Consider the following 26,975-nt stretch of genomic DNA (forward strand, 5'->3'; position numbering starts at 1 on the left):
GTTTTTGAACTATATATTAATATGAATAAAGTGGTCTGCACTGATGTCGACAGTGAAATGTGCACATCTCATGATGCAGTGACGTAACTAGATTCAAGGATATCCACACCACAGCATTTTTGAGGCGGTTATGAAAATTGCAAGATTGAATTGCCACTGTAGTGTTTAATACTGCCCTCTGACCCTTTCCAAAATGAGCCCAATGTTTACATCGTGAAATGAAAATCTTGATGGATAAAGTAGTCCCTTTTAGTAGTTATTGAAATCATAATGAATGAGCTGTACTATGGTCTGGATGAGCCCAGTTTCTATTCCTGCCGAGATAAACATTGGATTCCTTTATAATCTGACACTAATGCTCTGCCAATTCCTCCCAACTCAATCTTATAACATTCCTCAGCTTTTAACTGATGAATTTTAATCACACATAACAAAAGTAAGCATGAAAGATTCAGCTACTTGACAAACCCACGACCATGAAATGGCAAATTGTCACAAGTTTTTACATATATCTCTACAATTATCTATCAATAACACATTTTTATTTGACGTGCTTAGCAGATTCAGGGCAAATGCTTAGAAGTGTATGGAAACTATACTGCAGTACTGTACCAAGTCTTGTAAAGAAATAAACACATTATTTGAGGTATCTCATGTGTGATCAAGGAGTGATATGGGTTTAAAAACAAATGTAAAAGATCTAGATTAATTTAAAAACTACTCTTCCATTGCCAAAAAAATTGCTCCAGCTTTCAAGAAATTTAGAATGAGAAATACAAAATGAATCTGTCCAGTTTTTAGATGTTCTGTTTAGTGAAGATGAGATTTCAAAATGACATTGAGATATGTAATGAAATTAGTATTTGTAATGATAGAGGGTAGCTTTTAGCGTGTCATCAGTTGAATTGGCTACTGTGAAATTAGGAGAAAATGGTGCCATGTACTGCAAGTGACAAATGTGCACATTCTAATACAGCACATCATTTTTTTTTAAAATGAGGGCAACATTCCCTTTACTTTCTCAGTTATTTTTCTTTCCTGATATCTCTGCAGCATGTAACATCAATATCCAAGATCGAGTTGGATGGGACTTACATTCAATCACTGATGTTCTCAGAAGGCCACTAGTAGGTGTGTGATACTCCCAACTACTGGCTTTGAGAAATTGTGGAGCTCAACAAATGAAACATTGCAGGCACATAAGCATATTCTATCATTCTGTGGCACAGCACGTTGGTGCTCCCGCACACCGTGCCACATACCACTCAGTACCCTATTTTATAAAAAGTGATCAATGCATACAAACATATACATGAATATTAAAACAACTGACATCTTTCTGAAGTGACTGCAAATGCCTTTACGAGACCAATAAAAAAATTTTTTTAATCCGGTGTAAAAATGCTATTGTAGTTCTTTAATATTCAATTATTGTGAGGTGCATTCTCAATACCTGGGACAAGGTAGCAGTTCGATGTATTAATATCTTTGTTTTCTTGAATCCAGGGTCACTTTCTGCAAGGACATTCATGGTCTTCTTGCCAATAAATTCTAGTGCATCCAATCCACCCGTGATCACAGATTTGCCCTGCACAAAAACCACAGGAAACAATATACAGTATTTATAAGTGTTCACCATTTTTACAATTGATAAATTATTCCACACTACATCTTACCACATACACCATCACCTATTTCATACATGTGCATCAGACCATTGCCAAGTTATAAACTCCCTTACATTAGTAGACCGTTTCCAGAACAACTGGGCAATATGGAAGCTTGGGCGAGGTAAAAGCTAGTATTGCCTGATGTGCTTGAGTATATTTCTCCTCTTTTCAGATGGGCTTTGTAAAATACTATGCAAAAGCACGTTAGTCCCTTTTAATAGATAAAAAAAAGCCAGACTAGAAGTTGTTGATTAAAGAATGAAAAATATCTTGCATGAAAATCATAATGTGAGCTGCCCATGCCAATCATCATGTCGCATTTCACTTACTGTGTTTTGAACAACATTAGAAATGGTTGACAACATGCCACGAGATCCAGCAGTGGGGGAAGAGGGTGGAATATCTATAGGATGGGTTTCTTCTTCTAGATCTGTCAAGAAAATTAAAAGTACTTTACTAAGAACATATCATATCTCAGTTAGTAAGGAACTTAAAGCCGCACATTTCTATCAATTTTCTTAAACTATTTCCCACAATAAAAATAAATCACCCTCTAATCCTTTTTGCTGCAGTTCGGTCGCTCTGTAATTCTGTGAATCTACTTTCACATTAAAGAACTATTCTTAGTAATCCTGCGCCACCACCTCTGATGTAGTCCCGAAACTCATGGTCACCCGTTTTGTTTTGATTTTTAAAAACAGAAAATCCATTGTGGTTCACTGAGACAACTCAGAGTATGCCGGTCCTCTTCTACCATCTGGCAAGTCCCATCTTCTAATAGGTTCAAAACCTGGCATGAGAATGGCATCACAAACATTAAAGAAGGTATTCTACATTGGATAGCCATTGCCCTTTGAATAACTGGCCTCCCAATACTCTCTCCCAAAATGATCAATTCCCTCACCTCCAAAGCCAGGACATCATCATACTCTGCTCCACGATCTCCAATAGAAGATCATGGAGCAGACCCATGATCTCCAAAAACAATCAAATAAGTATAGCTCTCCATCTTATCCTAAACTTTTAGCCATTCATTGTGCCATGTTCCTCTCCTCGTATTCAGAGATCACAGAAGACCCAAGTGAAGTTAACATTTGGATTGACTGCTTACCACAAGAAGAAAATGCAGCAGAGGCTCAGTTTGAAACCAATGCATAGAACGTTCAGCAATTCATACAAATTCCAGCCCTCCCCCTCAGAGCAATATTGGAAAGAATTTGGTACATTTTACACACATTTTGGTAACCATATTGAATAGAAGTACTAACAATCAAAGGTCTTGATGAGACTAGTATCTCTCCAGAACCCTATCCTGTGCTAGCGTGATCCAGGGACAGCTGAACCATAGAAACTAGTACAATTCTTACTACTTGCAAACAAGAAAGCGCATTTCATCCTCATATCAACCATGTTGGCAGATTTTTAGGACATTTGTCAATCTGTACAAACTTTTCATGGTCTATGACTAGAGTTGGGAAATACCAACCCATCTGGGGCCTGTTCTTGGCAGCCTACCTCCTCCATTCTTTATCCTCAGGAGAGCCAGACTAGCTTGATGCGAGGATGGTGTGTTAGAAATTAGTACATCAACCTCTAGCCCCCACCCCCAAGCATTCAGTCCATGCTGATTTTTTGACCTCTATGCAAGCATAAAGTCCTAATACATCTCAGGAGTGAAGCTTTGCAAAAACTATCTTGATGCTGTATCTATTGATATTTTTTAATTTTAAAAATCATATTACTATTGTATTGTCAGTTTGTGATACCAAGGAAGTAAAAGGAGAGTTTGTGTGGAATGTAAGCTCTCTGGGGAAACACAGAATTAATAATAAAGGCCGGGAGGGGTAAAGAGAAAGAGATAGAAGGTCAAAATCACGTTGAAACTTTCCAAGATTCCAATGTAGCACTTTTTCTCCCAGTTGATATGGTTAATTTGAGTATTACAAATATGAAATGGCATAAATTGAATACAATTGGAAAAGCTGCAGAATTACTCTCTGTGCAGTGTAACCAAAAAGGGAAATGCAACTGCAGAACAAATTCTATTTCATCCAATTTACTTATTTTGATAAATACAGATTAAGCAAGATAGGTAAGATTTTATTGGCTCCCTCAGTGGCTCAGTGAATTTGTCCAGTGAAATATTTAGCCAGGAAAGTTCCCTGTTCAATTCTCGTTTTGTGCTGATAGGACTCTCAATCACAACAGCCCAGGTTCACATAAACGATGGACCCTTTAGTGAAGTTACCAGAAGGCACCTAATGCCATTTGAAGCACACACAAGGAGTCAGTGCCTTCAGGAGAGGAGCAGGGGAGAAAACAGGCAAGAAAAAAATATGAAACTTTTTTTTGAACTACCTGACGCTGTGGTAACTTCTTCTGACTTAGATAGTTTTCTCTCCTCGGATGCTTGAGGACTACTGTGTATTTTGAGGGATGCTTCTGCCTTCTCCATTACAGTGCTCAGTCCATGACCTGAAATTGAGATTATGTGTTCATTTGTTCAAGATACAGATAATGCTTCAAAGCAGAAAAGGAAGAGAGTCCTTTTTCCATCAAAGGTCACTAGAAAAAAACTTTAAATCTCTTAACAACATAAAAATTAGGAGCAGGAGTGGGCCATATGGTCTCTTGAACCTACTCCGCTAATCAATAAGATCATGGCTGAACTTTTACATCAACTCCACTTTCCCACCCTATCCTCGTATCCCTTGATTCCCATGGAATCAGTCATTAAGGATGAAATAGCAGTGCATTTGGAAAGCAGTGATAGGATTGGTCCAAGTCAGCATGGATTTAAGAAAGGGAAATCATGCTTGACAAATCTTCTGGAATTTTTTGAGGATGTAACTAGTAGAGTGGACAAGGGAGAATCAGTGGATGTGGTGTATTTGGACTTTCAAAAGTCTTTTGACAAGGGATTGGTGTGCAAAATCAAAGCACATGGTATTGGGGGTAATGTACTGACGTGGATAGAAAACTGGTTGGCAGACAGGAAGCAGAGAGTCGGGATAAACGGGTCCTTTTCAGAATGGCAGGCAGTGACTAGTGGAGTGCCGCAGGGCTCAGTGCTGGGACCCCAGCTCTTTACAATATATATATTAACGATTTAGATGATTTAATTGAGTGTAATATTTCCAAGTTTGCAGATGACACTAAACTGGATGGCGGTGTGAGCTGTGAGGAGGACGCTAAGAGGCTGCATGGTGACTTGGACAGGTTAGGCGAGTGGGCAAATACATGGCAGACGCAGTATAATGTGGATAAATGTGAGGTTATTCACTTTGGGGGCAAAAACACGAAGGCAGAATATTATCTGAATGGCGGCAGATTAGGAAAAGGGGAGGTGCAACGAGACCTGGGTGTCATGGTTCATCAGTCATTGAAAGTGGGCATGCAGGTACAGCAGGTGGTGAAGGCGGCAAATGGTATGTTGGCCTTCATAGCTAGGGGATTTGAATACAGGAGCAGGGACGTCTTACTGGAGTTGTACAGAGCCTTAGTGAGGCCTCACCTGGAATAGTATGTTCAGTTTTGGTCTCCTAATCTGAGGAAGGACGATCTTGCTATTGAGGGAGTGCAGCGAAGGTTCACCAGACTGATTCCAGGGATGGCTGGGCTGTCATATGAGGAGAGACTGGATCAACTGGGCCTTTATTCACTGGAGTTTAGAAGGATGAGAGGGGATCTAATAGAAACGTATAAGATTCTGACGGGACTGGACAGGTTAGATGCGGGAAGAATGTTCCCGATGTTGGGGAAGTCCAGAACCAGGGAACATAGTCTTAGGATAAGGGGTAGGCCATTTAGGACGGAGATGAGAAGAAACTTCTTCACTCAGAGTTGTTAACCTATGGGATTCCCTGCCGCAGAGAGTTGTTGTATCAGTTCATTGGATATATTCAAGAGGGAGTTAAATATTGCCCTTACGGCTAAGGGGATCAAGGGGTATGGAGAGAAAGCAGGAAAGGGGTACAGAGGGAATGATCAGCCATGATCTTATTGAATGGTGGTGCAGGCTCGAAGGGCCGAATGGCCTACTCCTGCACCTGTTTTCTATGTTTATACGAGTCCAAAAATCTATCGATCCCAGCCTTGAATATACTCAACGACTGAACATCAACAGCCCTCTGGTGTGGAGAATTCCAAAGAGTCACAACCCTCAGTGAAGAAATTCCTCCTCATCGCAGGGCTAAACAGCCAACCCCTTATCCTGAGACTATGATCCCTAGTTCTAGACTCTAGCCAGGGGAAACCTCTTACCAATATAAACCTGGCATTTGATTATTTAAAATAGAAAGTAAATAATCCAGTTTGAATGACTAACAGTAAATTAATTTAACCTTCAGCACACTCCTCCAGAGTTTACTCCTCTGGATGTTACTCCTCTTCTCTATATCATCATCATCATCCTAGGCAGTCTCTCGGAATCGAAGACTTGTTTCCACTATTAGAATGAGTCCTTAGGTGGCTGAACAGTCCAATACGAGAGCCACAGTCACTGCCACAGTGGGACAGACAGTCGTTGAGGGCAAGGGAGGATGGGACAAATTTGCTGCGCGTTCCTTCCGCTGCCTGCTCTCGTTTTCTGCATGCATTCGGCGACGAGACTCGAGACACTTAGCGAACTCCTGGATGCACTTCCTCCACTCAGGGCGTTCTTTGGCCAGGGACTCCCAGGTGTTGGTGGGGATGCCGCACTTCATCAGGGAGGCTTTGAGGGTGTCCTTGTAACGTTTCCTCTGTCCATCCTTAGCTCGTTTGCCATGAAGGAGTTCCGAGTAGAGCACTTGCTTTGGGAGTCTTGTGTCTGGCATGCGGGCAATGTGGCCTGCCCAGCAGAGTTGATCAAGTGTGGTCAGTGCTTCAATGCTGGGGATGTTGGCCTGGTCAAGGACACTAATATTGGTGGGTCTGTCCTCCCAGGGGATTTGTAGGATCTTGTGGAGACATCGTTGATGGTATACTGTACATGGTTCATGCCTCTGAGCCATATAGGAGGGCAGGTATTACTACAGCCCTGTAGACCATGAGCTTGGTGGTAGATTTGAGGGCCTGGTCTTTGAACAGTCTTTTCTTCAGGCGGTCGAAGGCTGTGCTGACGCACTGGAGGCAGTGTTGAACCTCCTCATCAATGTCTGCTTTTGTTGATAAGAGGCTCCCGAGGTATGGGAAATGGTCCACGTTGTCCAGGGCCGCGCCGTGGATCTTGATGACTGGGGGGGGGGGGGGGGGGGGGGGGGCAGTGCTGTGCGGCGAGGACAGGCTGGTGGAGGACCATTGTCTTACGGATGTTTAGCGCAAGGCCTATGCTTTCATATGCCTCATTAAATACGTCGACTATATCCTGGAGTTCAGCCTCTGAATGTACGCAGACGCAGGTGTCGTCCGCGTATTGTAGCTCAACGACAGAGGTTGGGGTGGTCTTGGACCTAGCCTGGAGGCGGCGAAGGTTAAACAGTTTCCCACTGGTTCTGTAGATTAGTTCCACTCCAGCGGGGAGCTTGTTGACTGTGAGGTGGAGTATGGCAGCGAGGAAGATTGATAAGAGGGTTGGAGCGATGACGCAGCCCTGTTTGACCTCGGTCCAGATGTAGATCGAGTCTGTAATGGATCCGTTGGTAAGGATCACGGCCTGCATGTCGTCGTGGAGCAGACGACGGAAGGATGTTGACAAACTATTGGGGGCGTCCGAAACGGAGGACGACGTTCCATAGACCCTCGCAGTTGACAGTGTCAACGGCCTTTGTAAGGTCGAAGGCGGCCATGTATCAGGGCTGGCGCTGCTCCCTGCATTTTTCCTGCAGCTGTCGCGCTGCAATGATCATGTCCGTTGTGCCCCGTAGGGGACGAAATCCACATTGTGACTCCAGCAGGAACTCCTCGGCCACAGGGAGAAGACGGTTGAGGAGGACTCTAGCGACAACTTTCCCAGTGGCTGATAGCAGGGAGATTCCTCTGTAGATTCCACAGTCGGACGTCCCCTTTTTTAAAGATGGTCACGATCACTGCATAAGAACATTAAAAAAAAAGGAGCAGAAGGCCATACGGCCTCTCGAACCTGCTCCGCCATTTAATACGATCATGGCTGATCCGATCATGGACAGGTCCACTTCCCTGCCCGCTCTCCATAACCCCTTATTCCCTTATAGTTTAAGAATTTATCGATTACTGTCTTAAATTTATTCAATGTCGCAGCTACCACAGCTCTCTGAGGCAGCGAATTCCACAGATCCACAACCCTCAGAAGAAATTTCTCCTCATCTCAGTTTTAAATGGGCAGCCCCTTATTCTAAGATTATGCCCTCTAGTTCTAGTCTCCCCCATCAGTGGAAACATCCTCTCTGCATCCACCTTGTCAAACCCGCTCATAATCTTATACGTTTCGTTAAGATCACCTCTCATTCTTCTGAATTCCAATGAGTAGAGGCCCAACCTACTCAAGCTTTCCTCATAAGTCAACCCCCTCATCTCTGGAATCAACCTTGTGAACCTTCTCTGAGCTGCCTCCACAGCAAATATATCCTTTCGTAAATATGGAAACCAAAACTGCACACAATATTCCAGGTATGGCCTCACCAATACCCTGTACAACTGTAGCAAGACTTCCCTGCTTTTATACTCCACCCCTTTTGCAATAAAGGCCAAGATTCCATTGGTCTTCCTGATCACTTGCTGTACCTGCATACTAATCTTTTGTGTTTCATGCACAAGTACCCCCAAGTCCCACTGTACTGCAACACTTTGCAATCTTTCTCCACTTTAATAATAATTTGCTCTTTGATTTTTTTCTGCCAAAGTGCATGACCTCACACTTTCCATCATTATACTCCATCTGCCAAATTATTGCCCACTCACTTAGCCTGTCGATGTCCTTTTGCAGATTTTGTGTGTCCTCCTCACACATTGCTTTTCCTCCCATCTTTGTATCGTTGGCAAACTTGGCTACGTCACACTCAGTCCCTTCCTCCAAGTCGTTAATATAGATTGTAAATAGTTGGGGTCCCTGTGGCACCCCACTGGTTACTGATTGCCAACCCAAGAATGAACCATTTATCCCGACTCTCTGTTTTCTGTTAGTTAGCCAATCCTCTATCCATGCTAATATATTACCCCCAACCCCGTGAACTTTTATCTTGTGCAGTAACCTTTTATGTGGCACCTTGTCAATGCCTTCTGGAAGTCCAAATACACTACACCCACTGGTTCCCCTTTATCCATCCTGTTCGTTACATCCTCAAAGAATTCTAGCAAAGTTGTCAAACATGACTTTCCCTTCATAAATCCATGCTGACTCTGCCTGACTGAATTTTGCTTTTCCAAATGTCCTGCTACTGCTTCTTTAATAATGGACGCCAACATCTTCCCAACCACAGATGTTAGGCTAACTGGTCTATAGTTTCCTGCTTTTTGTTTGCCTCCTTCTGAGATCTTCCAGCATGCTCTCCTGCCTCCAGATGAGAGCGATGAGGTCATGTATCCGCGCCAATAGTGCTTCTCCGCCATACTTTAGTGCCTCAGCAGGGATTCTATCCGCTCCCGTAGCCTTGCTGTTCTTGAGCTGTCGAATGGCTTTTCCTACCTCGTGCAACGTTGGGGTCTTACTGAGGTGGTGGCGGGTCGTATGCTGCGGGATGGAGTCGAGAACACTCGAGTCAAAGGCAGAATCTCGACTGAGGAGATCTTCGAAGTGCTCCTTCCAGCGAGCCCTGACTGCGTCGGTGTCCTTGATGAGTGTTTCCCCGTTCTTGGCCAGCAGCGGTGTGGGGCCTTGGGAGTTTGGACCGTAGGTGGCTTTGACTGCAGTGAAGAATCCTCGCACATCATGGCTGTCGGCCAGTTGTTGAATTTCCTGTGCTTTCTCCATCCACCATCTGTTCTTTAGGTCCCGGGTTTTTTATGGGACCTCAGCCTTGAGCCGCCAGTAATGTTGCTTTGCTGCTCAAGGCTCAGAAATGTTCTGCGCTTGTGATCTATTAGCTCTTGGATCTCCTGATCATTCTCATCAAGCCAGTCCTGGTGTTTTCTGGTTGTGACCAAATGGGTCTCTTCGCAGGCACTGGTTATGGAGGCCTGGAGGGCAGACCAAGCGCTGTGGACATTCTTCATCTCAGGGTCATCAAGGCATGCCAGGTTAGCTGTGAGGCGCTGGCTGTATAGGGCTCTCTTAGCTGGGTCTTTGAGTGCCCAGGCATTGACTTTTTTTGCGGCACTACTTCTGCTGTCCCCTCCGCTTTGGGGCTATGTTGATGTCGATGATGGATCGGATTAGGCGGTGGTCCGTCCAGCAGTCGTCAGCTCCTGTTATGGCGTGGGTGATGCGCACATCCTTGCGATCCCTGGCTCTGACGATGACATAGCCGAGCAAGTGCCAGTGTTTGGAGCGAGGGTGTTGCCACAATGCCTTTTATTTGTCCCTCTGGCGGAAGAAGATGTTGGTGATGAGAACTTCATGTTCTAGACATTTTGCTAGGAGTAGGGTACCGCTGGAGTTGGCTTTCGCTACTCCCTCTCTACCAATCACGCCTCCCCAGAGGGTTGTGTCTTTGCCGACCCTGGCATTGAAGTCACTTAGGAGGATCAGTTTGTTGCCCGCTCGGACGTGGGACAGGGATTTTGAGAGGTTAGAATAAAAACCCTCGTTGGTCTCATCCGTTGCATCGAGTGTTGGGGCGTATGCACGGATGACTGTGGCACATTGGTTCCGGGATAGGGTGAGTCAAAGAGTCATGAGACGTTCGTTAACCCCGCAGGGGGAGTCTTTGAAGCGGTCGACCAACTCGTTTTTGATGGCGAAGCCGACTCCGTCAAGGTGGCGTTCTTCCTCTGGTTTCCTTTCCAGAAAAAGGTGCAACTTCCACCTTGTTCCTTGAGCTGGCCTTCCCCTGCCCACCGGGTCTCGCTTAGGGCGGCGATGTCGATGTCAAAGCGTCTAAGTTCCCGGGCAACTATGGCGGTGCGGCGTTCCGGCCTGTCGCTGTTGGAGTTGTCCATGAGGTTCCCAATGTTCCAGGTCCAGAACTTCATGTTAACGGAGTGGAAGATGCCTGTGCGTGAGTTCTTTTAACGTGGGGTGATCGTTGCACACCGGCCACCACACGGGCTTTGCTGAGCAAGGTCTTGGTCCAGTGGCAAGGGGGTCCAAGACGACTGGAGACCAGGCATTGCTGTATGAGCCTAATTGCTTACGGCGAGATGTTGGTTACAAGCTTGGCGCCGAGTAGCGCCCTTGATGGTAGGTGGTCCGAGGCTTGGTTGGGGACAAGCATTAGGAAGGTCAGTTGTCCGCTGGAGTTCTGAGTGGGAGGTCAGCAAAGTATGGGAGGATGGAAGCGTCATAGTCATGATGCTCACCAGTAAAAGAGGCCTGTGGGGAAGGAGAGGTCCGATCGCCACTGGAGGGATGAAGGCCCGCCGCTGGAAGAATGTAGGCCCGCCGCAGGAGTGGGGGTGGGGGTGGGTGGTGGAGGGGGTGATGTTCCAGGTCCCAGTCGCCTGGTTGGAAGCTCACCTGCTCACCAGGCGTCATTGTGAGTAACCCGGTTTCAAATGACTGAAAGTGATGCTAATAAAACATACCAAACTATTTTCTAGTTAGATTGGGTTAAAGTATTCAATTCCTTAGTAAAGATTTTTTTAAAGAAAATCATTCTTGAAAATTCCTCCACGTTGTTTAAAAGTTTCTCCAGAAGTTTTTAAAGTTTTCCCAAATTGTTTAAAAGTTTCCCAAGTTGTTTAAAAGTTTAAAATGAAAGTTAATAGTAAGTTACTTCCTTTGGTATTGTTCCATGGGTGCTGCCAGCCCTCTGCAGCTGTACAAAGCCCTGGTTAGACCACACCTGGAGTACTGTGGGGAAGTAGAGGCCCAGTCGTCTCTGGGGAGAGGTCTGGATGCCGCCGGGGGCCCGAATACTTGGTCGCCGCTGGAGAGGCCTGAACGCCGATATTACCCCATCAGTAATTGTTGCAGAAGGTTGTACCTTCTCTGGGCACATTGGGAATTTGGGTTCAGAACTTTTCAGCTATCTCTGGGTCCAAATTCTCTATTAGAATACTTATCGATCCGCTTATCTTGTGTCGCATATTACTGTTATTGCAAAATCTGAGCCTCCCAATGTCTTGTGATGAACCTCACTGTATACAGAACCCCAGGTATGATCCCAATTCTCACCACTCTCACACACTGCATTAATGTATCAACCTGTAAACCTGTCAACACTTTTAGTTCTCCTAGGCACTAAATTTTATCCATGTCACTTACCAACAGTTGCTGTTGCTGTGGAGAGTAGCGATTTTCCCCAAGTTCCCCAGGATCCCCAAGCTCTACTTTTATTAGGAGTTGAATCCTGTAGAATAGATGCACAAAAGAAAATGTTTACCTGATACAGCAGCAGCTATTTTTTAAGGACCTTTGGCAATGTCCAATCTGCACTGAAAGTAAAATCTAATTTCATATAACTAGTTATATTAGGCAAAAAAATGGTTACACATATTCCTTGATTTTACAATCTTACACTCTCTGGACAAAACTTCATAACCAAGAATTTGGACCCAGAGATTGCTGAAAAGTTCCGAACCCAAATTCCCAATGTATTCCTGACGTAGAAGTGCCAAGGGGATGATCACAGATGCCAGTCTTCAGCCAATTCGATTCAGTCCACATGACATCCAAAGGCTATGGGCCCCAACAATATCCTAATTGTCGTGCTGAAGATCAAAACTAGCTGCACCTCTAGGCAAACTGCTCCAGTACAGCTACAATACTGGAAGGACTCATCAAAGGTACTATCAAGCAGCATTTACTCACCAATAGCCTGCTCACGGATACTCAGTTTAGGTTCTGCCAGGACCACTCTGCTCCAGACCTCATTACAGCCTCGGTACAAACATGGATAAAATAATTGAATTCCAGAGGCGAGGTGAGAGTGACTGCCCTGGACATCAAAGCAGCATTCGACCGAATGTAGCACCAAGGAGCCCTAGTAAAACTGGTCAATGGGATCAGAGAGAAAGCTCATCTATGCTGGAGTCATACCTGGCACAAAGAGAAAGGGTTTCATCACAAGTCAGGAGTGTTATGGAATACTCTTCACTTGCATGGATGGATACTGCTGCAACAAGTCTCGACACCATCCAGGACAAAGCATTCTGCTTGCCAGAGATGCCCATATCCAGAGAATGAGTATTAAAAAAAAATCATTGGACGGAAAATTATGGGCAGCACTTGAAGGAAACAAATTTGCAGGGCTACAGAGAAAGGGCAGAGGACTGGGACTAGCTGAAGTGCTCTTGCAGAGAGCTGATATGGGCTCGATGGGCCAAATAGCCTCCTTCTGTGCTGTAACCATTCTATGATTCTAATTTCTAATATACAGCCAACAGGTGAGGTACCTTGTTGGTAGTGCAAAATTGGAAAAATTATCCGTTAAAGATCGTGATTTGGACACTTTTAAAGCAACTCAAAGTATCAGTTTCACACTGACTTACTAAATGGCACTGAACTCTGTAGCTTAAAGTACTTTTAATGTTGATATCATGTGATAATATCACAGTGCTGCGATGGCAATCACATGACTGTACCACCTTCTCATACCATATAAAAAGGCATCTCATCAAAGCCGCCCAAGAGAGGACAAAATAAAACTACAATTTTCCATCCAATGGGATTGTTCCCTCCAGTGTAATTCAAAACTAGAGCATCCAGCAGCTTCACCTGGTTTTCACTGAAAAACCCTTCACTAATTTTCCAATCTTGCATGTAAATGAGTAGCTTTTAGTGGTCAAAGTATGTCCTGATCTGCAGGCAGAATTAATGCCTGCCATTACTTCTGCCCATTCAGACCAGGCATTGGAGTTAGCGTGAAAATATTTTTTGATACCTTTTTTGGATGGATTTTTACTAGCTTTTTTTTTAAATTGAATTATTTACTTTATGTTTGGATCATAACAGAGAAAATGTTTATGCTGTTAGACATGTGATCAAATCATTGTTTCGGGCAACAGAGAAATTAACTATAAAATATTTCCAAGAGTTCAACAAAACAGCCAGCTTTTTAAAGAGCGGATCTATAAAAGGGCTCCTACAATATTAATGTGACATAAATTAAGAATTTTTGTCTATTTTTCACTTAGTTGCTGATCAACTTATAGAAGCCACAGCTCAGGAGACGACCATTTGGCCCATCTGTGCTGTTGCTAGCTCTTTAACTGGGAAGCTTTTAAAAGCCAGCAAAGATAGACTAAAAAAATGATTAAGAGAAGATAGACTATGAAAGTAAACTAGTGCAAAATATAAAAACAGGTAGCAAGAGTTTCTATAGGTATATAAAAAGGAAAAAGGTGGCTAAAGTAAGTGTTGGTCCCTTAGAGGACGAGGCCGTGGAATTAGTAATGGGGAACATAGAGATGGCAGAAACACTGAACAAGTATTTTGCATCAATCTTTATGGTAGAGGACACTAACAATATTCCGACAGTGGATAGTCTAGGGGCTATAGGGGGTGAGGAACTTAACACAATCACAATCACTAAGGAGGTGGTACTCAGTAAGATAATGAGATGAAAGGCAGATAAATCCCCTGGACCTGATGGCTCGCATCCTGGGGTCTTAAGAGAAGTAGCGGCAGGGATTGTGGATACATTGGTTGTAATTTACCAAAATTCCCTGGATTCTGGGGAGGTGCCAGCAGATTGGAAAATGGAAAATGTAATGCCCCTATTCAAAAATGGAGGCAGACAAAAAGCAGGAAACTATAGACCAGTTAGCCTAACATCTGTGGTTGGGAAAATGTTGGAGTCCACTATTAAAGAAGCAGTAGCAGGACATTTAGAAAAGCATAATTCAGTCAGGCAGAGTCAACATGGTTTAAGAGGAGGAAGTCATGTTTGACAAATTTGCTGGAATTCTTTGAAGATGTAAAGAACAGGGTGGATAAAGGGGAACCAGTGGATGTGGTGTATTTGGACTTCCAGAAAGCATTTGACAAGGTGAGACATAAAAGGAACCAACTAGAGGGCTGGCCATCCAAGACTGGGTGATGTGTAACGAAAAAGTACTAATTAGCAATCTTGTTGTGCGAGGCCCCTTGGGGGAAGAGTGACCATAATATGGTAGAATTCCTTATTAAGATGGAGAGTAACACAAGATAAAAGTTCATGGGTTTGGGGGTAATATATTAGCATGGATAGAGGATTGGCTAACTAACAGAAAGCAGAAAGTCGGGATAAATGATTCATTCTCTGGTTGGCAACTAGTAACTAATGGGGTGCCGCAGGGATCAGTGTTGGGACCCCAACTATTTACGATCTATATAAACGACTTAGAAGGGACTAAGTGTAATGTAGCCAAGTGTGCTGATGATACAAAGATGCGAGGAAAAGCAATTCGTGAGGAGGACACAAAAAACCTGCTAAAGGACATACACTTTGGCAGGAAAAAAATCAAAGAGCAAGTTATTATTTAAATGGAGAAAGATTGCAAAGTGCCGCAGTACAGCAGGATCTGGGGGTACTTGTGCATGAAACACAAGAGGATAATATGTAGGTACAGCAAGTGATCGGGAGGGCCAATGGTATCTTGGACTTTATTGCAAAGGGGATGGAGTATAAAAGTAGGGAAGTCTTACTACAGCTAGACAAGGTATTGGTTAGGTCACACCTGGAATACAGCGTGCAGTTTTGGTTTCCATATTTATGAAAGGATATACTTGCTTTGGAGGCAGTTCAGAGAAGGTTCACTAGGTTGATTCTGGGGATGAGGGGGGTTGACTTATGAGGAAAGGTTGAGTAGGTTGGGCCTCTACTCTTTGGAATTCAGAAGAATGAGAGGTGATCTTATCGAAACGTATAAGATTATGAGGGGGCTTGACAAGGTAGATGCAGAGAAGATGTTTCCACTGATGGGGGAGACGAGAACTAGAGGGCACGGTCTTAGAATAAGGGGCCGCCCATTTAAAACAGAGATGAGGAGAAATTTCTTCTCTGAGGGTTGTAAATCTGTGCAATTTGCTGCCTGAGAGCTGTGGAAGCTGGGACATTGAATAAATTTAAGACAGAAATAGACAGTTTCTTAAACAATAAGGGATAAGGGGTTAGTCACGTGCTAGTCAGAGTAAGAACTGCAGGATAGCTAAAATGAATACGTGGCTTGAGGAGTGATTCATATTCCTGGGACATTGGAACCGGTTCTGGGGGCAGGTGGGACCAGTACAAACCGGACAGGACCGGAACCAATGTCCTGGGGGGAGTGTTTGCTAGTGCTGTTGGGGAGGGGTTAAACTAATATGGCAGGAGAACGGGAACCTCTGCAGGGAGACAGAGGGAAGTAAAATGGGAGCAGAAGCAAAAGATAGAAAGAAGAAAAGAAAAAGTGGAGGGCAGAGTAACCCAAGGCAAAAATCAAAAAGGGTCACATTACAGTAAATGTCTAAAGGGACAAAGTGTGTTAAAAAGACAAGCCTGAAGGCTCTGTGCCTCAATGAGAGAAGTATTCGTAATAAAGTGGACGAATTAACTGCACAAGCAGCTATTAACGAATATGATATAATTGGGATTAAAGAGACAGGGTTCCAGGGTGACCAAGGTTGGGAACTCAACATCCAGGGGTATTCAACATTCAGGAAGCATAGACAGAAAGGAAAAGGAGGTGGGGTAGCGTTGCTGGTTAAAGAGGAAATTAACGCAATAGTAAGGAAGGGCATTAGCTTGGATGATGTGGAATCTGTATGGGTTGAGCTGCGGAATACCAAAGGGCAGAAAACACTTGTGGGAGTTGTGTACAGACCACCACAGTAGTAGTGAGGTTGGGGACAGCGTCAAACAAGAAATTAGGGATACGTGCAATAAAGATACAGCAGTTATCATGGGTGACTTTAATCTACATATAGATTGGGCTAACCAAACTGGTAGCAGTACAGTGGAGGAGGATTTCCTGGAGTGTATTAGGGATGGTTTTCTAGACCAATATGTTGAGGAACCAACTAGAGGGCTGGCCATCCAAGACTGGGTGATGTGTAACGAAAAAGGACTAATTAACAACCTTGTTGTGCGAGGCCCCTTGGGGGAAGAGTGACCATAATATGGTAGAATTCCTTATTAAGATGGAGAGTAACACAGTTAATTCAGAGACTAGGATCCTGAACTTAAGGAAAGGTAACTTCGATGATATGAGACATGAATTGGCTAGAATAGACTGGCAAATGATACTTAAAGGGTTGACAGTGGATAGGCAATGGCAAACATTTAAAGATCACATGGGTGAACTTCAACAATTCTACATCCCTGTCTGGAGTAAAAATAAAACGCAGAAGGTGGCTCAACCATGGCTAACAAGGGAAATTAGGGAGAGTGTTAAATCCAAGAGGCACAACAATTGGCCAGAAAAAGCAGCAAACCTGAGAACTGGGAGAAAGTTAGAATTCAGCAGAGGAAGATAAAGGGTTTAATTAGGAGGGGAAAAATAGAGTGTGAGAGGAAGCTTGCTGGGAACATAAAAACTGACTGCAAAAGCTTCTATAGATATGTGAAGAGAAAAAGATTAGTGAAGACAAACGTAAGTCCCTTGCAGTCAGAATCAGGTGAATTTATAATGGGGGAACAAAGAAATTGCAGGCCAATTGAACAAATACTTTGGTTCTGTTTTTACGAAGGAAGACACAAATAACCTTCCGGAAATACTAGGGGACCAAGAGTCTAGCGAGAAGGAGGAACTGAAGGAAATCCTTATTAGTCAGGAAATTGTGTTAGGGAAATTGATGGGATTGAAGGCTGATAAATCCCCAGGGCCTGATAGTCTGCATTCCAGAGTAATTAAGGAAGTGGCCCTAGAAATAGCATGGGTGATCATTTTCCCACAGGCTATCGACTCTGGATCAGTTCCGATGGACTGGAGGGTAGCTAATGTAACACCACTTTTTAAAAAAAGGAGGGAAGGGAGAAAACGGGGAATTATAGACCAGTTAGCCTGTCATCAGTCGTGGGGAAAATGTTGAAATCAATTGTTAAAGATGAAATAGCAGCGCATTTGGAAAGCAGTGACAGGATCAGTCCAAGTCAGCATGGATTTATGAAAGGGAAATCATGCTTGACGAATCTGAATTTTTTGAGGATGTAACTAGTAGAGTGGACAAGAGAGAACCAGTGGATGTGGTGTATTTGGACTTTCAACAGGCTTTTGACATGGTCCCACACAAGGGATTGGTGTGCATAGAAACATAGAAAATAGGTGCAGGAGTAGGCCATTCGGCCCTTCTAGCCTGCACCGCCATTCAATGAGTTCATGGCTGAACATTCAACTTCAGTACCCCATTCCTGCTTTCTCGCCATACCCCTTGATCCCCCTAGTAGTAAGGACCTCATCTAACTCCTTTTTGAATATATTTAGTGAATTGGCCTCAACAACTTTCTGTGGTAGAGAATTCCACAGGTTCACCACTCTCTGGGTGAAGAAGTTCCTCCGCATCTCGGTCCTAAATGGCTTACCCCTTATCCTTAGACTGTGACCTCTGGTTCTGGACTTCCCCAACATTGGGAACATTCTTCCTGCATCTAACCTGTCTAACCCCGTCAGAATTTTAAATGTTTCTATGAGATCCCCTCTCATTCTTCTGAACTCCAGTGAATACAAGCCCAGTTGATCCAGTCTTTCTTGATAGGTCAGTCCCGCCATCCCGGGAATCAGTCTGATGAACCTTCGCTGCACTCCCTCAATAGCAAGAATGTCCTTCCTCAGGTTAGGAGACCAAAACTGTACACAATACTCCAGGTGTGGCCTCACCAATGCCCTGTACAACTGTAGCAACACCTCCCTGCCCCTGTACTCAAATCCCCTTGCTATGAAGGCCAACATGCCATTTGCTTTCTTAACCGCCTGCTGCACCTGCATGCCAACCTTCAATGACTGATGTGCAAAATTAAAGCATATGGTATTGGGGGTAATGTAATGATAGAGAACTGGTTGGCAGACAGGAAGCAGATAGTCGGGATAAACGGGTCCTTTTCAGAATGGCAGGCAGTGACTAGTGAGGTGCCGCAGGGCTCAGTGCTGGGATCCCAGCTATTTACAATATCCATTAATGTTTTAGATGAAGGAATTGAGAGTAATATATCAAAGTTTGCAGATGACACTAACCTGGGTGGCGGTGTGAGCTGTGAGGAGGATGCTAAGAGGCTGCAAGGTGACTTGGACAGGTTAGGTGAGTGGGCAAATGCATGGCAGATGCAGTATAATGTGGATAAATGTGAGGTTATCCACTTTGGTGGCAAAAACAGGAAGGCAGAATAGTATCTGAATGGTGACAGATTAGGAAAAGGGGAGGTGCAACAAGACCTGGGTGTCATGGTACATCAGTCACTGAAGGTTGGCATGCAGGTGCAGCAGGCGATGAAGAAGGCAAATGGCTTGTTGGCCTTCATAGCTCGGGGATTTGAGTATAGGAGCAGGGAGGTCTTACTGCAGTTGTACAGGGCCTTGGTGAGACCTCACCTGGAATATTGCGTTCAGTTTTGGTCTCCTAATCTGAGGAAGAACACAGAAACATAGAAAATAGGTGCAGGGGTAGGCCATTTGGCCCTTCGAGCCTGCAGCACCATTTAATAAGATCATGGCTGATCATTCCCTCAGTACCCCTTTCCTGCTTTCTCTCCATACCCCTTGATCCTCCTAGCCGTAAGGGCCATATCTAACTCCCTCTTGAATATAGCCAATGAACTAGCATCAACAACTCTCTGTGGCAGGGAATTCCACAGGTTAACAACTCTCAGTGAGGAAGTATCTCCTCATCTCAGTGCTAAATGGCCTACCCCTTATCCTAAGACTATGTCCCCTGGTTCTGGACTTCCCCACCATCGGGAACATTCTTCCCGCATCTAACCTGTCCAGTCCCGTCAGAATTTTATACATTTTGATGAGATCCCCTCTCATCTTTCTAAACTCCAGTGTATAAAGGCCCAGTTGATTCAGTCACTCCTCATATGTCAGTCCAGCCATCCCTGGAATCAGTCTGGTGAATCTTCGCTGCACTCCCTCAATAGCAAGAAGGTCCTTCCTCAGGTTAGGAGACCAAAACTGAAAATATTCCAGGTGAGGTCTCACCAAGGCCCTGTACAACCACAGTAAGACCTCCTTGCTCCTATACTCAAATCCCCTAGCTATGAAGGCCAACATACCATTTGCCTTCTTCACCGCCTGCTGTAGCAGCATGCCAACTTTCAATGACTGATGAACCATGACACCCAGGTCTCGATGCACCTCCCCTTTTCCTAATCTGCCGCCATTCAGATAATATTCTGCCGTCGTGTTTTTGTCCCCAAAGTGGATAACCTCACATTTATCCACATTATACTGCATCTGCCATGCATTTGCCCACTTACCTAACTTGTCCAAGTCACCCTGCAGCCTCTTTGCGTCCTCCTCACAGCCACCCAGTTTAGTGTCATCTGCAAACTTGGAGATATTACACTAAATTGCTTCATTAATGTAAATTGTAAATCATTAGTGTATATTGTAAAGAGCTGGGATCCCAGCACTGAGCCCTGCGGCACTCCACTAGTCACTTCCTGCCATTCTGTAAAGGACCCGTTTATCCCGATTCTCTGCTTCCTATCTGCCAACCAGTTCTCAATGCACGTCAATATCTTACCCCCAATACCATGTGCTTTGATTTTGCACACCAATCTCTTGTGTGGAACGTTGTCAAAAGCCTTTTGAAAGTCCAAATACACCACATCCACTGGTTCTCCCTTGTCCACTCTGCTCGTTGCACCCTCAAAGAATTCCAGAAGATTCGTCAAGCACGATTTCCCTTTCATAAATCCATGCTGACTTGGACCGATCCTGTCACTGCTTTCCAAATGCGCTGCTATTTCATCCTTAATGATTGATTCCAGCATTTTCCCCACTAATGATATCAGGCTAACCGGTCTATAATTACCCGCTTGCTCTCTCCCTCCCTTTTTTTTTTTAAAAAGTGGTGTTACATTAGCTACCCTCCAGTCCATAGGAACTGATCCAGCGTCGATAGACTGTTGGAAAATGATCATCAATGCATCCACTACTTCTAGGGCCACTTCCTTAAGTACTCTGGGATGCAGACTATCAGGCCCCGGGGATTTATCGGCCTTCAATCCCATCAATTTCCTGAACATAATTTCCCGCCTAATAAGGATATCCTTCAGTTCCTCCTTCTCACTAGACCCTCGGTCCCCTCGTACATCCGGAAGGTTATTTGTGTCTTCCTTCGTGAAGACAGAACCAAAGTATTTGTTCAATTGGTCTGCCATTTCTTTGTTCCCCATTTTCAATTCACCTGACTCTGACTGCAAGGGACCTACGTTTTTCTTTACTAATCTTTTTCTCTTCACATATCTATAGAAGCTTTTGCAGTCAGTTTTTATGTTCCCGGCAAGCTTCCCCTCCTACTCTATTTTCCCCCTCTTAATTAAACCCTTAGTCCTCCTCTACTGAATTCTAAATTTCTCCTAGTCCTCAGGTTAACTGCTTTTTCTGACCAATTTATATGTCTCTTCCTTGGATTTAACAATGTTCTTGCGATTGAGGGAGTGCAGCAAAGGTTCACCAGACTGATTCCCGGGATGGCAGGACTGACATATGAGGAGAGACTGGATCGACTAGGCCTGTATTCACTGGAATTTAGAAGAATGAGAGGGGATCTCATAGAAACATATAAAATTCTGACGGGCCTGGACAGGTTTGATGCAGGAAGAATGTTCCCGATGTTGGAGAAGTCCAGAACCAGGGGTCACAGTCCAAGGATAAGGGGTAAGCCATTTAGGACCGAGATGAGGAGAAACCTCTTCACTCAGAGTGTTGTTAACCTGTGGAATTCTCTAGCGCAGAGAGTTGTTAATGCCAGTTCATGAGATATATTCAAGAGGGAGTTAGATATGGCCCTTATGGCTAAAGGGATCAAGGGGTATGGAGAGAAAGCAGGAAAGGGGTACTGAGGTGAATGATCAGCCATGATCTTATTGAATGGTAGTGCAGGCTCAAAGGGCTGAATGGCATACTCCTGCACCTATTTTCTATGTTTCTATGTTCTGGGGAGCAGGCGGGGAAGTGGAGCTCAGTCCATGATCAGATCAGCCATGATCTTATTGAATGGCGGAGTAGGCTCGCGGGGTGGTATGGCCTACTCCTGTTCCTATTTCTTATGTTCCTATGTTACTTACTCTAATCCCATTTATTTGCTGCTTCCCCTTATCATTTTAGATTCTTCCTTTTCAAATATTTATCCAATTCTATTTTAATGATGATATTACAGTTTTGCTGCAATAGTCACTTTTGGGTAGTCCTATCCCACAGTACTATCTGACAAGGTCCCACATGGCAGACTGGTTACGAAAGTAAAAGCCCATGTTTCCAGTGGGGTTCTGCATGGATCAGTACTAGGCCTATTGTTTTTTGCGGTATATATCAATGATTTGGACTTGAATGTTGGGAGTATGATTAAGAAGTTTGCAGATGATACAAAAATAGGTTGTGTGGTTGATAATGAAGAAGAAAGCTGCAGTCTGCAGGAGGATATCAATCAACTGGTCAGGTGGGCAGAACAGTGGCAAATTGAATTCAATCCAGAGAAGTGTGAAGTAATGCATTTGGGGAGGGCTAACAAGGCAAGCGAATACACATTAAATGGTAGGAGACTGAGAAGTGTAGAGGAACAAAGGGACTGTGGAGTGCAGGTCCACAGCTCCCTGAAGGTAGCAGGCCAGGTAGATATAGTGGTGAAGAAGGCATGCAAAATACTTGCCTTTTTTTAGTCAAGGCATAGAATACAAGAGCAGGGAGGTTATGCTTCAACTCTTCTAAAATACCTCTAAGGCCACAGCTGGAGTAATGTGCAGTTCTGGTCACCTCATTACAGGAAGGATGTGATTGCACTGGAGAGGGTAGAGAGGAGATTTACGAGGATCCTGCCTGGTATGGAAAATTTTAGCTATGAGGAAAGATTGAATAAGCTGGGTTTGTTTTCCTTGGAACAGAGGAGGCTGAAGGGTTAGAAACATAGAAAATAGGTGCAGGAGTAGGCCATTCGGCCTTTCGAGCCTGCACCGTCATTTAATATGATCATGGCTGATCATTCCTTCAGTACCCCTTTCCTGCTTTCTCTCCATACCCCTTGATCCCTTAAGCCATAAGGGCCATATCTAACTCCCTCTTGAATATATCCAATGAACTGGCATCAACAACTCTCTGCGGCAGGGAATTCCACAGGTTAACAACTCTGAGTGAAGAAGTTTCTCCTCATCTCAGTCCTAAATGGCCTACCCCTTATCTTAAGACTATGTCCCCTGGTTCTGGACTTCCCCAACATCGGGAACATTCTTCCCACATCTAACCTGTCCAGACCCGTCAGAATCTTATATGTTTCTATGAGATCCCCTCTCATTCTTCTAAACTCCAGTGAATAAAGGCCCAGTTGATCCAGTCTCTCCTCATATGACAGTCTAGCCATCCCTGGAATCAGTCTGGTGAACCTTCATTGCACTCCCTCAATAGCAAGAACGTCCTTCCTCAGATTAGGAGACCAAAACTGAACACAATATTCCAGGTGAGGCCTCACTTAGGCCCTGTACAACTGCAGTAAGACCTTCCTGCTGCTATACTCAAATCCCCTAGCTATGAAGGCCAACATACCATTTGCCTTCTTCACCGCCTGCTGTACTTGCATGCCCACTTTCAGTGACTGATGAACCATGACACCCAGGTCTCGTTGCAACTCCCCTGTACCTAATCTTCCACCATCCAGATAATATTCTGCCTTCGTGTTTTTGCCCCCAAAATGGATAACCTCACATTTATCCACATTATACTGCATCTGCCATGCATTTGCCCACTCACCTAACCTGTCCAAGTCACCCTGCAGCCTCTTTGCGTCCTCCTCACAGCTCACAACACCACCCAGTTTAGTGTCATCCGCAAACTTGGAGATATTACACTCAATTCCTTCATCTAAATCGTTAATGTATATTGTAAACAGCTGGGGTCCCAGCACTGAGCCCTGCGGCACTCCACTAGTCACTGCCTGCCATTCTGAAATTACCTTATTGGAGGTGTATAAAATTATGAGGGGCCTAGATACAGTGTATAGGAAGGACCTATTTCCCTTAGCAGAAGGGTCAACAACCAGGGGACATCGATTTAAAGTAATTGGTAGAGGTTTAGAAGAGATACAAGGGGAAATTTCTTCACCCAGATGGCGGTGGGGGTCTGGAACTTATTGCCTGAAAGGGTGGTAGAGGAAGAAACCCTCACCACATTTAAGAGGTGCTTGGATGTGCACTTGAAGTGCTGCAACCTACAGGGCTACGGACCAAGAGCTGGAAAGTGGGATTAGGCTGGATAACTGTTTGTCGGCCGGCACAGATACGATGGGCCGAAATGGCCTCCTTCCGTGCTGTAAATTTCTATGAATAAAATAGGATGTACATTCACAAAATGAAATCTGTATTCCACTTCTAACTCATTAAGAGTTAAATATAATGCTGCCTTATCCTGTTGAAATGAAATATAGAAAAAACTAGTTAGTCACCTGGAGTAGGCCCAAAGACAGCCTCACTCTCATGCCAAATGAGGTATGGCAATTGACCATGTGTGCTTGGAGTACACATTTCAACTAGCTGATACCAAGACTATCAAGATCATAGTTTTCTCACATGAGGTATTAGAAGTATGAAATTCAAATTACAAGGATATAGGAGGAAAGCAGTCAAGATTAGATTTCTATCTTCTCTTCATAAAATGGGATGAAAGTGGCATTTACTGTGATCCCATTTAAATATGAAAAGTGAAACATCCTTGATTTGAATGTGAAAAGTGGAAAACTTAGAAGATGTTGGTTCCCGAGAAGCTTTTACTTTACAACTACTGTAGGTGGCGTTTGGGAGGAGGAGAGGAGCAAAGAGGCAAACATAAATGTAGCATGAAGTATACCCAAATTAATATAAGATTTGGAGGGGTCAAAATTCAGGTGCGCTAGAAAGCTGGCGCACCTATGCTTTTTAGAATGGTACTTACCGCTGACTCCTTGTTACGGTAGTTAGAGCCATTTTCAGGACGTTGAAATGTTTTCAAAGTCCCACAGGAAATGACTTGTACTGGGGGCGGGCCTTAGACTGAAAGCCAGGCTGACTGGCTGAAAATGGGTTGGTCGGGATCTCCGCCACTGTCAATCAGCGGTGGAGTCGTGGCTACGTCACAGCGCGTATGCATCACCACGCTCTCTCCCCTCCGTTAAAGAGGAGATTCTATAATTTTGTAATCTTTGGCCGTTGGGCCACCAGGGAGGGTTTCGGCCGAGCCAACGGCCAGGCTGCCCGTTGGCGGCCTGGCCAAACCCGGGGGCAGTATTTTGCCAGTCGATCTGCAAGTCGACCAACAAAAATGTTCCCATTGCGGCCGCGGCAGTGGGCCCTCCCCAAGGGCTGCACAAAGTGCAGAGATGGTGCACCGGGCAGAAAAACCTGCCGGGGGATCGACGAGTTCAGCTGAATATTGGGAGGTAAGTATTTTTATTGATTAAAATTGGCGGTGCAACCACTTGGGCAGGATGGGGTCGGGCCGAGAAATCCCCGACCTGAATTTAGGTCGGGCTGGCCAGCTGACTCCAAAGCGACGGTCATTCGATTTTTAAGAATGGCCGCTGCAAACGGGCATTTACGGGTTTCTTTGAGACCCTGAATTTTGGCCCCGGCACCTCTTCTGTATATCCTGATTCTTGTTAGGTCACCACAGGTGCATCATAGTGAAAGTGGCTTGCAAAGTTCATGATTTACCACCAGTAAAGTACATGCAATCCATCCTCCAGAGAACTAGGACTGAATATTGCAGATAATGTCAGAACTAATACCAGTAAGACTTTACCAATGATCCCAAATGGAAACAAGTGATTACACATTCAAATTAGAACATGCAATGGTTAAAACTGTAATCTGTAGCCAGCAGTATAATTCATTATTTTTGGAAAAATAAATTCTGCCAGTCAGTGTTAGGGAACACAATTGGCCTCAGCATGTCTATGCCAGCAAAGAGGGGGAATAAAAAAGACAGGCTTCTCTATCCTGATCGCTATCCAGTAATCGTTCTATAAAATATAAAAATAAACACTGAGTGAAGGCTTGATTAAGACTGGATTAACCCATGGTTAAATAATCTGCCAGCATTTGCCATCTAAAAAGGACCTTGTGCTTGAATTAACATGTATCAGGATATCCCAATGTGCTTCAGATGCAATGACTTACTTTGAAGTACAGTGACTGTAGCTATGTGGACAAACATGGCAGCAACTTTGTATATTGCAAAGACCCAAAAACAACAAGATGATGCATGACCAGTTCATTTTGTTTTGGGAAGAATACTGGCCAGGACACTTTGAGAACTCCTTGCCTGTTCTTTGCTACATTATCTTTAATATCAATCTGAACAGGGTGACAGGTCCTTGGTTTCATGTCCCATCTAAAGGATGGCTCCTCCAACAATGCAGCATCCCCTTAGGACTGCACTCAAGTGTCAAACTGATTATGTGCGTAGGGTCTTAAAATCACATGAAGGATGCTCTGGCAAGGTAATAAAGGGTTGCCGAGCCCATAGAACTATAATCCAATCTACCTTTGAGAGAGAAGGAAATAAACAGGAGTGACAAATGTTTGCTTACTTGTGTATTGTTTAATTACTATAACTTATCTCTGTAAAAGTATTAAATATCTGCAATAATTATATAGAACCCAAAGAATAATTCCCAACATGCATGAAATTCCTTGTTGATTTGGGGCTTATATAAAAACCTTCATGTACTGGATCAAAATCAGATACAAGCCAAACAGACTTTTATAATGCATCATCAAACAATTCTCCATAATATATATTTTAAGTTGTTACTATATTGTGAAAAGCATAATGGCCAGATGGGAATCCTTTATTAGCTAAAGAGTTATTTAGCCTAGAATTTAGAACATTATTAAATATATAGATACATGCACTGAATGCAGATTTAACCATACCAATGATCGTATTTATTAAAATACTCCATCAATAATTTAATTGCATAATTATAAAATAATTGGCACAGCCCCAGTTTACATAATATTCAGTCATCAGTATTGGTAAATTACCATTCTAGCGGTCATGAAACAAGCTGCTCGCAAGCAAGCACAAGTAGTAAGAATCAACTATACCATAATATATTATATATAGTGTGACCTAAACAGAATCTGGCATTAGCAACCTGCATGGTAGTGAGAACTAATCTTATTCGGATTATTTATGATCACCTTTCAAATGTACCACATA

General features: G+C 43.9%; 1 protein-coding gene across 9 annotated transcripts in view; it reads right to left on the bottom strand.

Moving 5' to 3' along the window:
- The window catches only part of fam114a1 (family with sequence similarity 114 member A1), a 79,920-nt gene that overhangs the window by 48,424 nt on the left and 4,521 nt on the right, over nt 1-26,975 (bottom strand). For all 9 annotated transcript variants that reach the window (XM_070870496.1, XM_070870475.1, XM_070870489.1 and 6 more), the window contains exons 3-6: nt 11,932-12,016; nt 4,029-4,145; nt 2,000-2,100; nt 1,454-1,588 (exon numbers count right to left, since the gene is read on the bottom strand). In XM_070870496.1, the coding sequence (XP_070726597.1) occupies nt 1,454-1,588; nt 2,000-2,100; nt 4,029-4,145; nt 11,932-12,016 (438 nt within the window). The remainder of the gene's footprint in view (nt 1-1,453; nt 1,589-1,999; nt 2,101-4,028; nt 4,146-11,931; nt 12,017-26,975) is intronic.

The sequence above is a fragment of the Pristiophorus japonicus genome, chromosome 2, assembly GCF_044704955.1.
Source record: "Pristiophorus japonicus isolate sPriJap1 chromosome 2, sPriJap1.hap1, whole genome shotgun sequence".
NCBI lineage: Eukaryota > Metazoa > Chordata > Chondrichthyes > Pristiophoridae > Pristiophorus > Pristiophorus japonicus.